This window comes from Sturnus vulgaris, chromosome 7 (genome assembly GCF_052056855.1).
Source record: "Sturnus vulgaris isolate bStuVul1 chromosome 7, bStuVul1.hap1, whole genome shotgun sequence".
Lineage (NCBI taxonomy): Eukaryota > Metazoa > Chordata > Aves > Passeriformes > Sturnidae > Sturnus > Sturnus vulgaris.
In genome coordinates, this window is record NC_142249.1 from 21,922,480 (window position 1) to 21,936,750 (window position 14,271).

At 35.2% G+C, this 14,271-nt stretch overlaps 1 protein-coding gene across 4 annotated transcripts in view; it reads right to left on the bottom strand.

Moving 5' to 3' along the window:
- Positions 1-14,271, bottom strand: part of UBR3 (ubiquitin protein ligase E3 component n-recognin 3) — a 103,512-nt gene that overhangs the window by 45,062 nt on the left and 44,179 nt on the right. For 2 of the 4 annotated variants that reach the window (XM_088168047.1, XM_088168046.1), the window contains exons 21-26: positions 13,465-13,569; positions 12,449-12,622; positions 12,202-12,231; positions 10,349-10,809; positions 6,396-6,484; positions 412-561 (exon numbers count right to left, since the gene is read on the bottom strand). In XM_088168047.1, the coding sequence (XP_088024173.1) occupies positions 412-561; positions 6,396-6,484; positions 10,349-10,809; positions 12,202-12,231; positions 12,449-12,622; positions 13,465-13,569 (1,009 nt within the window). The remainder of the gene's footprint in view (positions 1-411; positions 562-6,395; positions 6,485-10,348; positions 10,810-12,201; positions 12,232-12,448; positions 12,623-13,464; positions 13,570-14,271) is intronic. The other 2 variants (XM_088168050.1, XM_088168048.1) reach the window with 1 other exon arrangement.

A 14,271-nucleotide genomic window follows, 5' to 3' on the forward strand; every position in this document is an offset into this window, starting at 1 on the left:
TTTGTTGATGTTAAAAAGCAAAAACTTATTAAAGAATCTAAATACTGCAAGTTGTTTTTTAGCACTTGTACTTTATATATACACATACACAAACATCTATATCCACTAACACTCCATATATCTACATGCAGACACACTGAGAGCTGTTTAATTTTCTTTTCCTTCCAGTACTGATTTTCCTGCAGGTCTGTAATGCACTGCTGCATTTGCAAAAGGTAATAGAAAGTAGGAGGGAATAAAACTTTTGTTCTTTCCCCAAACTTTTAAAAAGTTCCTTATGTGTCTCATAGAGAACCATGCACAAAAAAAATAGGAAATCCTGTGCTTCCACACTTCACGAGGTACAACAGGATTTATGCACACACTAAAGCTGCAGAAACACTGCTTTTCCTACAAGCCACACATTCATACCTGAGGACGCCTGTAATAGTACCACTAGGCCTGTAGGTCTGTCTTCAGTAGAAGGGCCACTTTGTCCACAAATAACACAGTCATATATTGCCTCAGAAACATGCTGTTCGGATGTAGCTACCTCCATGGCTATATCAGCATCTGGTGATTCTGAAAACAAATAAGAAAATTTATATTAAAAAGAAGTAAAGAAATCCAATTGAGGATTTCCATCTCCAACTGAGGATGTGCAATCCATCTGCATTGAGGTCGTGATGAAAAACTGCAAAATAATTTCTCTCGTTTATCCATAACTAAAACATTGTCAGCTGCTTGAAACAAACCTTTCTGCTTCCAAGAAAGAAACCTACAAAATGAAGTACATGTTTTTCCATAGGCAAAATTACTCCCTGTGCAATTACGTTTCATCTGAGTTTCTGTATTAAACTTGATCTCTAAAACTTCCATGGAACAGAGATCTAACTTCTATTTCATTAGATATTATATTGAAAAATTTGAATATAGAGAGATGAAGGGCAACACTATGACTCTAGTAAAACCAGATTTGCTCACAGCTGACTGAAACAACCATTTGAAGGAAATATGCCTGTTTTCTTCATGGACCACACTGTTCCTTCCTAGGTACACAGAAATGTTCAAGGCTAAGGCCCAGCTCTGAAATATCAAAGCCACTGCACTTGACATAGCTTTGATCACATGGCAGTTGCTGGTGCTGATTTCAGGGCAAGCCATTTTATGTTATGTTACAATCAAAGATAAGAATTCTTCATTGGCTCGAAAGAAACACACCTTAGGACTAAATGATCCACTCCTGGCTGCTCAGGAACACATACAGTGAGGCTCTTGATCTAGAATATGTTGGTTCTTTGTGTCTTTCCTTGAACATAATTTTTCTAAAGGAAAATACTTCCTCCCCACCTTCAAACATGCCCTTTATCCCTCTGATTAAGTAGGCTGAGGTACCGGATAGAGAATCCAAAAACCCTGAGTAGAGCAACAGTCCTCATGCAGAATTACTTTTAGGAGAACTGCTGTCTTCTGAAAGTCTACTACAAGTTTGGCACAGGAGGCTGCTGCCATAAGGAGAGCTGTGTTGGACGCCAGGCAGAATAGTTCTTTGCTGGGAAAAGCTCCATGGAATGCTCTTGCTCATAGGGCTGAATAAAAATTTCACTGTTTTAGTAAGTACTGATTTCCTAGTCAGTTATTGAGGGTCATATGAAAATGAACCCTGATCTTCACTGATGTGCAGTTGTTAATATTGTACACATGTCTATCACCATCTAGTGGAAGCCAGATGTACAATGAAATAAAAAGCACAATGCATCAACTGCAAATGTCCAAAACATCCAGGAAACTTAGAAGCAAATGGTAACACAGAAGGGAGGAAGTAAACCCTAAATGCTATATTTTATATTTAACATCACCTCAATTGTGTAATGCACGATAATGTACACCTATGTATCAAATGCACAAATTGACAAGGACTAGAGTTTCAGTTTTCTTTTCCCTCTTTTTCTAAAATATTGCCAATACAACAAAAATATGCAACCATTCAATATTTTTCAGAAGCACAGAAAGAGAATACAATGTACCAATCTGATTTTGAGCAATTCAGTGGAAGTCATCAAAATCTGTCAATATTTAATTTACAAAATATCATTCGTTCATTATGCATATTTTTGACCTCAAGGAAAAAAAACCCAGAAGTTAGGATTTAAAAGGTGTTTAAAATCAGTTCAATATATGCAATTTATACTTTTATTGCCTATGGGGAATAGGCACATAAAAATCAGGCTAAGTTAATTTTAGAACTCAGTGATTAAGTGTATGTTTCCTTCACAACTACTTAGATGTAGATGTAGCTTGGCTACTCTGTCAAACAATGAACTTTCAAGGAAAGTAAGCTATTAGCATCAAGGAAGACTTCATAATAAAATAATCTGCACCTGAGCTAGTAAAAGAAAACAAAGGGATATTGGCAAGAAATTAAAATCTCAAATACGTAAGCAAACCAGAAAAAACATAACCAAACAAAACCCCTCACTCCTTTTTGAATAGACTCTGATAAACCTCAATTACTCATTTAAACTAACTCCAAAGATTTAATCTAATTGATGGCATCATCCTAATGATGTCAGTGTGTGAAGAAGGAGCCAATGAAAAATACAAGGTAAGACACATGGTACTGATATCAGCTCATCAAATTTCTGTCATGAGATTTGTCTTTTATTTTAGTACACCACATCCACTTACAGTGGGTTCTGGAACTTTTCTTTGTCCTCAGGAATTATTTCACAAATCTGAATAAATATGAACCTTAAAACACTGAAGGAGGATGGACAAATTTAAACTGTGACAGAAATCCAAGGAAGAGCCAAACCCTGTAGTCCCAAGAGTTTTTTAATAGTTAATTATTTAGCACTTTGTTTAGTTTTGCACCAATGGAAGTAGAGACACAAAGTTACAAAAACCTGGCACTTCCCACCTCCTAACAAATTACTGATCAATCTGCAAAAAACTAGCACACTGATGTACTGCAGAATGTATTGCTACCTGAATTTAATTTCATTTCTACTCTCCAGAGCTAAAGATGTATTCCATTATTTCCTCTACACAGCAAAACCCTGAAACCAAAAGGGTTCTGTAAACACAGGAAACATAGTTCACAATCTCCACCGACTGTAGTCAACATTTGTCCTGCTGTACACATTGTGTCAAAGCAGCCCCTTGGTATCAAAGCAACCATTAGTATGCTAATATTCTTTGCCCTGACCCAGCATATATATTCTCAAGAGATCAGTACCTAATTTATTTTTCTATCTGGGTTCAGAAGATTGAGTGTTAGGAAATATATGTCACCTTGCATTAAAACTCTGAGCTTCTTTTTAAGTCTAACTAAGGAATGAAGGACAAAATGACATCCTGCTAAAATACACATTGTAAAAAAGACATAAAAGATCATCTGCATACTTATCAGGATGCATTAAAAAATTTACAAATCACACTGGCCACTTCAGAGACATGAAAACTATTGATGAAATGAAAGATATCTTAGCATTTATAATTAACATCCGATTTACAAACTTTTAATATGGTAAGTAGTTGAGCAGCTTGCCTGGAATATATAATATTTTGTTTTTATAAAATTCAGACACCTTTACAAATCTAACTGTAATTTGCTAAAGGCTACTATTAACATAGAACTGAGTGGTTTCGTTTTGTTCTTAGAAAGTCCCTTCTGAAGGTTATGAAGTTTCAAAAATCTCTTGCACAGAGTTACACAAGGATAAACCCTGAGGCAGTGCTCTCAAAGAGCTCAGAGGAGCTGTAACCAGGAGCAGAAATCCTCTGGAGCTGAAACCAACACCACATTTTTGACTCTCTGGGACAGTCCCTCAGTCACCTCAAGAGCTCTATCTGCTGTTCTTAGAACACTTCTCTTGGTTTATTTTCCTCCTTTTTTTGTTTATCCTGAGGCCTAACAGCTAAAGACAGCACAGTGGATGCTGTTCTACTGTAGTTCATTAACATAACTGTTTCTAAATTTCACCTAATTACTTCCAGGCAAGCTTGAATGGCAATGCAGTTCTGCAGATGTCACAGAATATAAATAGAAAGTAACAGGGAGCACAAATGGAAAGTGCTACATAATTGGAATTTTTTTCTACAGTAACTACGTGAAAGAAAATGCCAACCTTTACTTTCAGAATCTCAGATGAATTTGTGTATTTCAATTCAAATAAATAAATTCTACTGATAAAATGAGACACATTTACTACTGAATAATTAACATGCAATTAGTTAACTTCCTTTTAAGCCATGTTCATTGCAACATCCCAACAATCAAAGAGGAATCCCTCAGGGGATTAACAGTGCCTCTGTGCACTTTATTAAACCCTTGAGAAAATAAGAAGTATATCGGTTATAATAAAATAACCTTTAAGCTTTGGCTATTCTCCATTATTCCTATCTCTTCCTAAGCATATTTATTTTCGGAGTATTTCCAGTCTTCTACTCTATCAATAGAAAGGTATTAGGAAGTTTTTAAGTGCTATACCCAAAACCAGTTACAACAGTTCTCACATTTTACCAGTGAATCACATCTACTTTACATAGTTTAAGTTTTAAAAGAGTATGATGATAACAACATGAATTTGCCCAAATGACACCAACTGAAACAGTGACAAAACAAGGGAGCTGAGGCTTCGCCATCCCTGCATTTTTGACAGTATTATTACTGTTACAAGTCAACAAAATTAAGAAATAAACCTACTGCTGGGCTTCAATCTATAAGAAATGTAACAGGTAACAGACTTTGTGCAAGAGGGGAATAAATTCCTACTGATTTTAGTATGAAAGGATTTTTTTTATTTTCAAACAGCTATTCCAGCATTGCTTTGTTATGATTCAGGGTAAACCTATGAATTACATAAGAGTAGTTTTAAATTGAATCACTCCAGAAAGACTAAGTTCAGTTTACTGTGTCTTGTGCTTTAAAATTAGAGTAACAACAGTTTCTGCAACGTTTTCAGTAATTTTCTGTATCATACATATAGAGACTGCATTCACAGCTAAACAAACCACTTCGATTCAACAAGCTGAAGAAAATAATCCTGGCAAAACTTAATCTACATTTTTTAACAAACCCCATGCGCTACAATGGGATATCAACTTACTTTCTGAGAGCTATTTTAATGCCAGTCAGAACATAAAAGATAGGACTGGACTATAGTACTACTTCAGTGTATTTTCATGAAGTCAGAAAATGGAATGACAACATAGAAGACACTGAAAATGGCTAGTGAAAATGTGAAGTAATTATTAGTTAACACAGTGCCTGGAATTCTATTACGTTGTTGCCAAATGTCTTTATGTAGAATTAACTTTATGAAAATGTAGTTCATTAAGTTGATTCTATCTAGTGCTGTGCATGATCTGATGTAACTGACAACAAACACTACATTTTACATTGAGGCATCTGAAGTTATTAATTCTTTAAATACTAAGAAGCAAGCGATTTAAATTTCCGTGTCCAAGAACTTTTTAAGAATCATAAACACAAAGGCCCAGGTCTGCCTACCTGAGAATTTAATATTAAATAACTAAAAGCTAAGTGTTCGTAGTCCTTCACAAAAATAAATGCTGAGTAATTTACTGATTTAGCTACCATGATTCATCCCCAAATCAAAGCAATTATCTTAAAACATAGCTTATAAAATTTATGCATGGAAGTATTTATGCAAATATAGGTATATAGCTATTGACAGGTACATCTATATCTATATATATATATACACACACATCTGATTTCATATATAAACCCCCATCAATTTGAAAGTTGCAACATGAAGAATTCAAAATTTAAGTGACTTAAGAATCAAAGTTTCCCAGTTACTTGACCCGATTGTGCTGTAAAGGCAGTATTTGAAATAGAATACAATGTTATCACTCATAACAACTGAGATGATCCAAAAATTATGCTTTCCCTAAATCCATAAACACTTTTAAAAGGCAATTTTCACCTTATTGAACTTTGAGGCTCTATGGAGAAATAATCCTAAATTTTATTACTACAGATTAAAGAAAAATACAATCTTAAAAAGACAAACTAATTTGGGGACATTTTATATTAAAGGCAAATACTTTAAAACATATCACATTTAATTAACATTTAATAATTTCATGTGCTATATGTTAACAAAAACTAGGAATAAATTTATGTCCTATAGATTTAATCTATTCCTTAGCAATCATGTATTCAGGAATCTCTGTCCTAAAAACAAAGTTAAGCTCCCTAAGAAGATAAGTTAACAAGTGGATACAAAAGTACAATCTGAGGGAAGGGTTTCCTGTTTGGTTAAGAGCAGTTGATGGTTGGGGGTTTTATGTGTGTGTCTCTGTTCTTTAAACCGAGTAGAAACCTTAATACTAACATGTGGGAAAAGACATAAAAGCAAGCAGTGAACCACACAAAAACTTACCAACATCCATGGCAGTTTCCATGAAGCTTTTCTGCCTTGAGGCAAATTCAGCCAACAGTTTCTGTTGCCTTTCTCTTGCCTTCTGTCGTCTATGTGAAAGAAGGGGGAAGAAGGAAAAATAAACATACATAATGGAGCAGAAAAAAACTTCAAAATGTCAAGTTGATTACAATTACCACCTTAAACAGCATCATTCCAAATTAAGGTTGATCTAAAGGAAGAATTTCCAAGCCTAAAAAAGGAATCTTTTGATTTTCTAAAGCAGTTTTTAAAGAAATTAGTGTTACTTTCTCGAGTCTGAAAAAACAGAATAAAATCCCATCCTAAAACACCCTTCAAAGGTGTTCACCACAGGATCTTTTAACAGATTAGGCCATAACATCACAAGAAAATGAACTCAAGACCCTAATCTTGACACTTTTTATCTGTTACACATAGGAAGAAAACGAGAGAGCAATGTCATTTGTACAAAAGTGAGTATTTCTGCAAGGAACCAATATTTGCAAGTTAATAATAACAGTAATATTAAAATCCTACCTCACTCCCTTTTGATATCAAGCTTGATGGCATGGGAAACAATTATGAATAATTTATTTTCCAGCTAAGCCTCCTCACAGTGGTTCCTTCTCCCCCAGCTGCACCCAAGATACTGATGTTGGTCACCAACAGCTTTTATACTGGATTTAAAGAACTTTGAGATCATGTCCAGATTAAAAGCCCTTATCTCACTGAAGTTCAGCTAACTTCATTAACTTTTCCTTGTTGTTTATCACAGCTCTGGATTTATAAATGGAAAACATTAGAGACTTACTCTTGTCTATCCTTCTATTTAAACTGTATCAGTGACCTGTACAAGGCTGTATGACCAGCTATATAATTCCCTATATAAATATATACTGCACAGGGTAGAGGAATATTGATGATGCAAAAAGATAAAGAAGATAGACATAAATTTTCCTTACTTTGACAAGAGCTTACAAAAAAAGGAAATGAGAGAGTGGAAACAAAAGCCCTGCACTACAGCTGCTCAGCACACAGAAAATGCCCTTGGCTGAGGGGGTTTATACAGCACCTCCCCAGTGCAGCTACAGAAGCTCCATCACAGCTACAAATTCTGTCCATCAGCATTTACAATGCATTTTTTCCTCTGCTCAGAGACGATTCACAAAACTAAGATGGGCTTTAAAAACATCATTTGGTGTCTGACACCCTGATGGGTGAGTCCTCTTTAGTCTCAAGCACTGTTTGATTATCAGTGTGCTGGCACAGGGAGTGGCATGCACAGGCCCAAAGCAGCTCATACAGTGTAACCTGTCATCCTGAGGCGACTTGTTTATAAGTCAAAGCTTCTAACTTGTTTGCTTAGACACCTCTGAAAGACCCAAATATCTCTGCCCATTTATCTGCTACACTGTACAGTCACCATTTCTCAAAATAACTTCTATTTACAACATCACTAAGATTCATTATTCTGAGGATCAGACCAGAGCATTCATTAGACTTGATTTTATTTATTTCTCCCTGGAAATTTCTCAATAAACACCTGTACTAAAAGCAGAGTGACTGTAAATAGATGCATTTAATAAGAAGACATAAACAAACTCTGACAGATTCAGTACAGCTCAGTAATTTTCCATGATGGCCCATGGGAATATGACACTGCAATTGAAAAAATACTGCAAGCAGCTCAAGCTTGCTTCTAGTTCTGCATTTCAGTTTCTATGGCAACAATCCATTGCCTGAGTGATGCCATTATATGTTGAAGTAAGCCAAAAAAGGCAATTGCTTCATGTTCACAGTCTGCTCAGCCTTCACTGATTCTAAACCGGAACTGGGGGAAAAACTAAAACAAAACAATCAAAACAGTAAAAATTACAGCTGGCTGAACATTGTCACTCTCTGGGTTTAGTCACTTCAGTTACCACAATAATTACCCTTCAATAAAGTTCATGGGTACACCAACACCATTATAAATTTGAGAAGAAGATAATAATCACTCAGAACAACAAAAAGTGGGAAACATTCATTTTTTTCCATTGTTTTAGCCCCCAAACTTAACAGAAAATTCAGCATACTTCTCACAGATCCTTGAAAATATCACATCCTTTTATAGAGGGAATGACCTTACCCTTTAGTATATGAAAAGTTACTTGTTTCATCCATGGCCCTGCTTCTCCTGTGCATAAATCTAGCACTTTTGAGTACCACGTTAATGATTAGGTGCCCAAGATGTAGCTGTGTTTTATCTAAAGCAGATATTCATTTTGGCTTTTTCTGATTAGCAATTTTTCATGCTAAACCTTGACTATTTCTCTCACTCAATGAACTATTACAAGCAATGTTGAAAATTAAACTGTTAAATAAACACTACCAAGACAAAAACAATTTTACTTTGTAAAGTATGTAACATACAAATATATTAAATATATTTGCCATATTCTTATTTTCCAGTATAGTGTAGGCCTTGGACACAGCAGAGAGATTTCAATGAAAAATTTGAAATGAAAAAACAAATAAAAATAGCAGAAAAATAAAAGTAATCCAGAAACCAACTGAGTCAGATGACTGCACTTTTCTACTCAAGTTTCTAGAACCATAACTACATATTCTGGTTTCATAAATGCTTCAAAATATTGTATGAACAAGCACTCAATTGTCTTCTTGTCCATTCCAGCCTGTCCTCTCTACTTTAACTACTGTGCTAAGTATTCTGACCTGAATTCTCCACTTTCCATGCCCTAACCTTCTAACACTATCCACTGTCCATTCCCTTCAAATCCCATGTTCCAGCCTGTTACACCAGCCACGTGTCAGTCTCTTCCCAATCTAGCCAACTACTCTTTGCTGCTGAGTCTATGACATCCCCAAACATCAATCTTTGTCTCTCATACTCTCCAGACATTTGCAGTCCTGTTCCACATTCTCCTTCTACCAACTCTCAAGACACCATTCTTCCCCACTGAGACTTCCATTAAAAACTGGGTTTTTCATTTGCTACTCTGAGTATTTTTGTCCTGACAACCCAGTTCTTCATGTATCTTCATAACATCCCCACTTGCCAGCTTGAGTCTGTCCACATCAACTGATCACTTGCCCTGGCACCTTCTCTTTTTTCCACTGGTACACACTGACCACAAGGCTTCTCCTTCCATCCTAGTTTCAACACCACTCCTGTCATTTCTAGCTTTCACCTCTTTGTCAGCTCTAGTTGCCATCCCCTAACTGATTCCTCTTCCATAGGACTCTCACACCAACACAACATTTGCTGAAAGCCCAAGAGAAGCAGGGTCTCTGCATTCAATACTGCTAGCATTCTGGGGACTTTCATGACTCATTATGTCCCAAATTAAACTCAAAACTGTCCAAACTTTTTTGAAAAAAGAAATTCAGCCCCAAACAGATATCTGGCATGTGAGTTTTCAGGCCACATTATAAGAAAATACAAACTTGGGGGTTTTTGTTTTTTTAAAATAAGAATTGAAAAAAAATTTAAAATATACTTTTAAAATGGAATAGGTCAGACAAGCAAAAAAAGGTAGAACTATTAAACCCATATATAGTAAACAAAACCCCAAAACAATCATAGTGTGATGTGTGCATGTGAATGAACAGAAAAGTTCTAACTTATCTTCAGGTTAAGGCACAAAAGCTAACACAACCTTAATTCTACACCTCTGTATGTATGAGTTTTATAAATGGCAACATAAAGGGTGAGCATGTATATCACATAAAATTATTATTAAAATTTTCTAATTTAAAGATCTAAAATAGCAAGGTACAGATGCTTCCTCAGTACCTATGTAAATCATGTATATTCAAATCAGGTAAAGAGAACTGTAGAATTAAGACTTACTCTTTTAGTAGGTAATTGATACAAAATCCTAAAGATCAATCAACAGATGCACAACATACACTGAGCTTCTACTGCCCTTTTATCTTGTTATTAATGTTACCTTTCTTCTTTATCCAAAGTTTTCTTCTCTGCAGAACTAATCCTTTTTGGTGGTACAGGAGGTGTCACCTTCCTGCATATCTCTTCAATTATACGTTTATTCAATCTGCTCTGTACAGCAGCTTTCAGTAAAATTCTTTCTACAGCCGTCATTCCATCTCCGTGAGAGTATCTTGGAATTTCTGGGTGGATTAAAACATCCACATCATCCAGCCACGGGGGATAGTAAGAGTTCTGTTTTCCTGAGAGTTTGTGATGCAATTTAATCAGCAAAGACAGGATGCTCTCCTTGACTTCTAGAATGGCTGTGGTTAGCTGTGGAGTCGCACCAGGCGCTGACCATTTCATCGACGTTTTGGGCCGAACCACCTGATTTGCCTCGCTGCTGTTCCGATTGATGATCTCCTGGAATTTCTTTCTACGCTCTGCGACCAAACTGAACACTTGAGCTGTCCCTGAGTTCTTGGGAAAAAAATTATCATGATTAACTTGGAAAAATACAAGTATAAATAACACACATTTCTAAAACTATGGAAAATATTTGAAGTTGGGAAGAAAAGCATGAGACTTATAGATTCTTCTCCACTCCCAAAATTTATTGAAAATTAGGATAGCAAAATACTAAACCTGCATATTGTATTATTGTCTGTTATATGGAACTGCATAAAAAGCCAAGTATCAAAGGAAAATATCTATACCAAAACAACTAACAACTGGTTTTCCTCTAGTCTAACTTACAATTCTGTTATCCAAGTAATATTTCCTTAGTTTTTCCAGAATAGTAATCATTTCACTATCTTTATATCATTTAAATGTCTTTATTCAAGTCTACTGAGCACTGTTGGGCAAGGTAACTCATTATGTCACACAGGTGAACACAGGTGAGCCCAGACATCCCCATGGACATTGTGCATTTTATCTGGGCTTACTAGGTCAGATCCAAAAGCCTGTTTGCCAGCAGAATTTGCTATCCAGGCATGTGAGCATAAGAGTGCAGTTACATTAATGACAGAGCCCACTTAGATCTATCTGATATTACTCTTGTTTGCAGTACCAAATTAAGGATACATATACCCAATCCACAGCAGAAGGATATTTCTTCAAGGTTTTTGAACATGAAATTCAGCACACTAACATCATACCCTCTCTTCCTCAGAAGGCTGGGCAATTAAGAGATATCAAATATAAAAATGGGATTCTGACCATCATCTCACCTACCTTCTTTATGTTTTAGTCTATTTCATGCTATCTCCCTACTTTAGATTTTGTCTATTTTTCTGACATGAACATGCAAAAGAAGTATCCATTGTATTTCACTACATCTGGCACACAGTAATCTTCAGTGCTGTATACAATAGATACAAAACCAACAGTGACACAGAGATTGTGTCATCTACTGGCCATATATCTTTCAGGATCCCATTTACATATTCCTTTGTTTTCATAACAACAACAAATTGCTATTAATCATTTCAAAAACACTTGCAATATAAGGTTAAACTTACCTAGCTTTAAGAAGGCTAAGACTATTCTACATTATTAAATGTTAGTAGTACCTTGGCAAGATCAAACAGGCCTAAACACAAAGCTCAAGCAGTAAGCTACCAATGGCATTTTATATTTGATAGGAAGCTTTTATTTCCAAATACATATTAAAAACATAAAGGCATTTTATTGCTTAAAAGTCTACCACCTAAGATTACCATCAAGAACATGAAAAAAGCATGAGCTCTTGCAATATAAATTAAAAGAAAATTTAGGAAGATTAGAAGATTCCACTGAACGTTAAGGTGAGCACAATTAAAGCATGTTGCTAGTTAATTGCTTAGGAGAACAAACTGCACACAAATCTACCTCTCTCTGGAGGCTCTTCCGCCTTGAACTCTGGTAGATTGAGGACAAAAAAAGTCATTAAATACATCATTTGGAAGGAGGCATCATTTGAAATAACTTCTATTTCTGCTATCGGTACATACAAGAAAAATAATTTAAGGAAAAAATATCCTAAGGAATTAATAAAAACAGTAACAAAATAACGAAAATGCCAACATAGGCAACAACTTAAACTAACCTAGAGAATCCAGTACTTGTGTCTACTTACTTGTGATGAAGCTAAACCATCAGAGCTTGTACTTGCAGGTGGTTCTCTCTTCACCTCAGGAGCAGTTTCTGGTACTCTCACCCGGACGTAGTTAATGAAGTGACGCATGTTAGAAACCAAGTTACTGCCTGGAAACCAACTATCGTGGCAACGCTCTTGTCCACCTGCACACTCCTAGAACAATGAAGAAAACCTTGCTATACTCTCTCCTACATATTAAAATAATGTGTGCTGCTTTTGTAGCTGTATTACAGAGGCCATAATCTCCATGAGATAGGAACAGTATGTTGGACATTATGTACCTCAACAAAGCTAATTTAAAAATTTTGATAACCGATGTGAGGCCCCTGAGGACCACAGGGCTGATAAATACATAGGTCTAAGTATTTTATTTGAATATAATCAAATACAGCCATTAGTGCTAGCTAGCAGAAGTAAAAGGAACTCAAGAGAGTAATCCTAAACTGTACAATTGAAGATTGACTTCTGTATAGTTCTGATTTTTTTTATTAATCTCTGGAAAAAAATGTGGCAAATTCTTAGTCAAAAAGAAGTATTAATCAGTTGAAAAAACTATGGTAATAGAAGGAAATCTGGAATCACTAAAAGAATGGCTCTTTATAGTCAAATATCATTAAAAGTATAATTAAAATGCTGACTAACCCATGTATTTTAGAAGATACAGATCTTTGGCAATAAAATGCTCAGTGATAAGGGTTTCAGTTGAAAATTTAGAGATTTTTAGACTCAATGATTTAAAATTTTTTGCACCATTTCTAGTACCAATTTACAGAGTAGTAAAAGTCTAATCAATCTGTGTTATCAGACTACATATACAGAAACTGCTGAAAAACATAGCAAGATACCACACTCCTCCTCACAAATATTATTTGTTCCCTACAGAAGTTAATAAAGATGTTTTATTCTATGTACTACGGTTAAATCTAATTTTAAAGCATATTGAATATTAAAAAATACCTTCGCATTTTGAAGAAAATTATGGTATTTATTCTTACCTCTTCATCTAATTCTTGTTCAGGAGAATTTTCCAAACCCAGCTCAATCAAGTATAAAACCATGCAAAGCACATGTTCTGATAAATTCTGATGATCCATTAATATCTAGGTAGGAAAAGAGACACATCACAGAAGATCAAGGCTTCAGTACATCTAAATTTAAAAAAAGAGTGTTCTGGATAATACATTTTGGACTCTTCAGTTTTAGTGGATTTTTTGTTTGTTTTTTTTAAATTTGATTAAAAATTATTTTGAGGTTTAGAAAAAACCTAACCTTTGATCATCACCACAAAAGCAAAATTTGATTTTATGTCTTTCCAGTCCAACAAATTTGTACCTTAAAGCTATTACTGGTTCAAGCTGTGATTTAACACCAGAGGGCACAGATACAGGTGCACAGGCACCACTACTGCCAGTCACAGCAAAAAGCTGCTCCAAGCCTTCCCTCCCTTTTCATGTGATCAATCACCAAAAGCCTCACGAGGTCCTAGTCCTCTAAGTGATGCCATCACAACTGGGAATACCACAAAGGTTAATGTCAATTTACTCCACAACTTCCTTTACATAATCTTTTTTAGTTACAAATAATAAGCAACCTTATATTCAAATTAATAAATGCCCATATCTTTCTTACACAGCTTTCAATTCATTGAGAGGAAGAACCAGTACTGCTAAAATTAAAAACCAAGACAACTTTCCTCTTGAGAATATTTTGAATTAAAGGAAAGAAAATGACAAAAAAAATGCAAGTTACCAAAAACGTAGGTGAGAAAATATTTTTTTTTAAATGTTAAAATTTAAAATTTC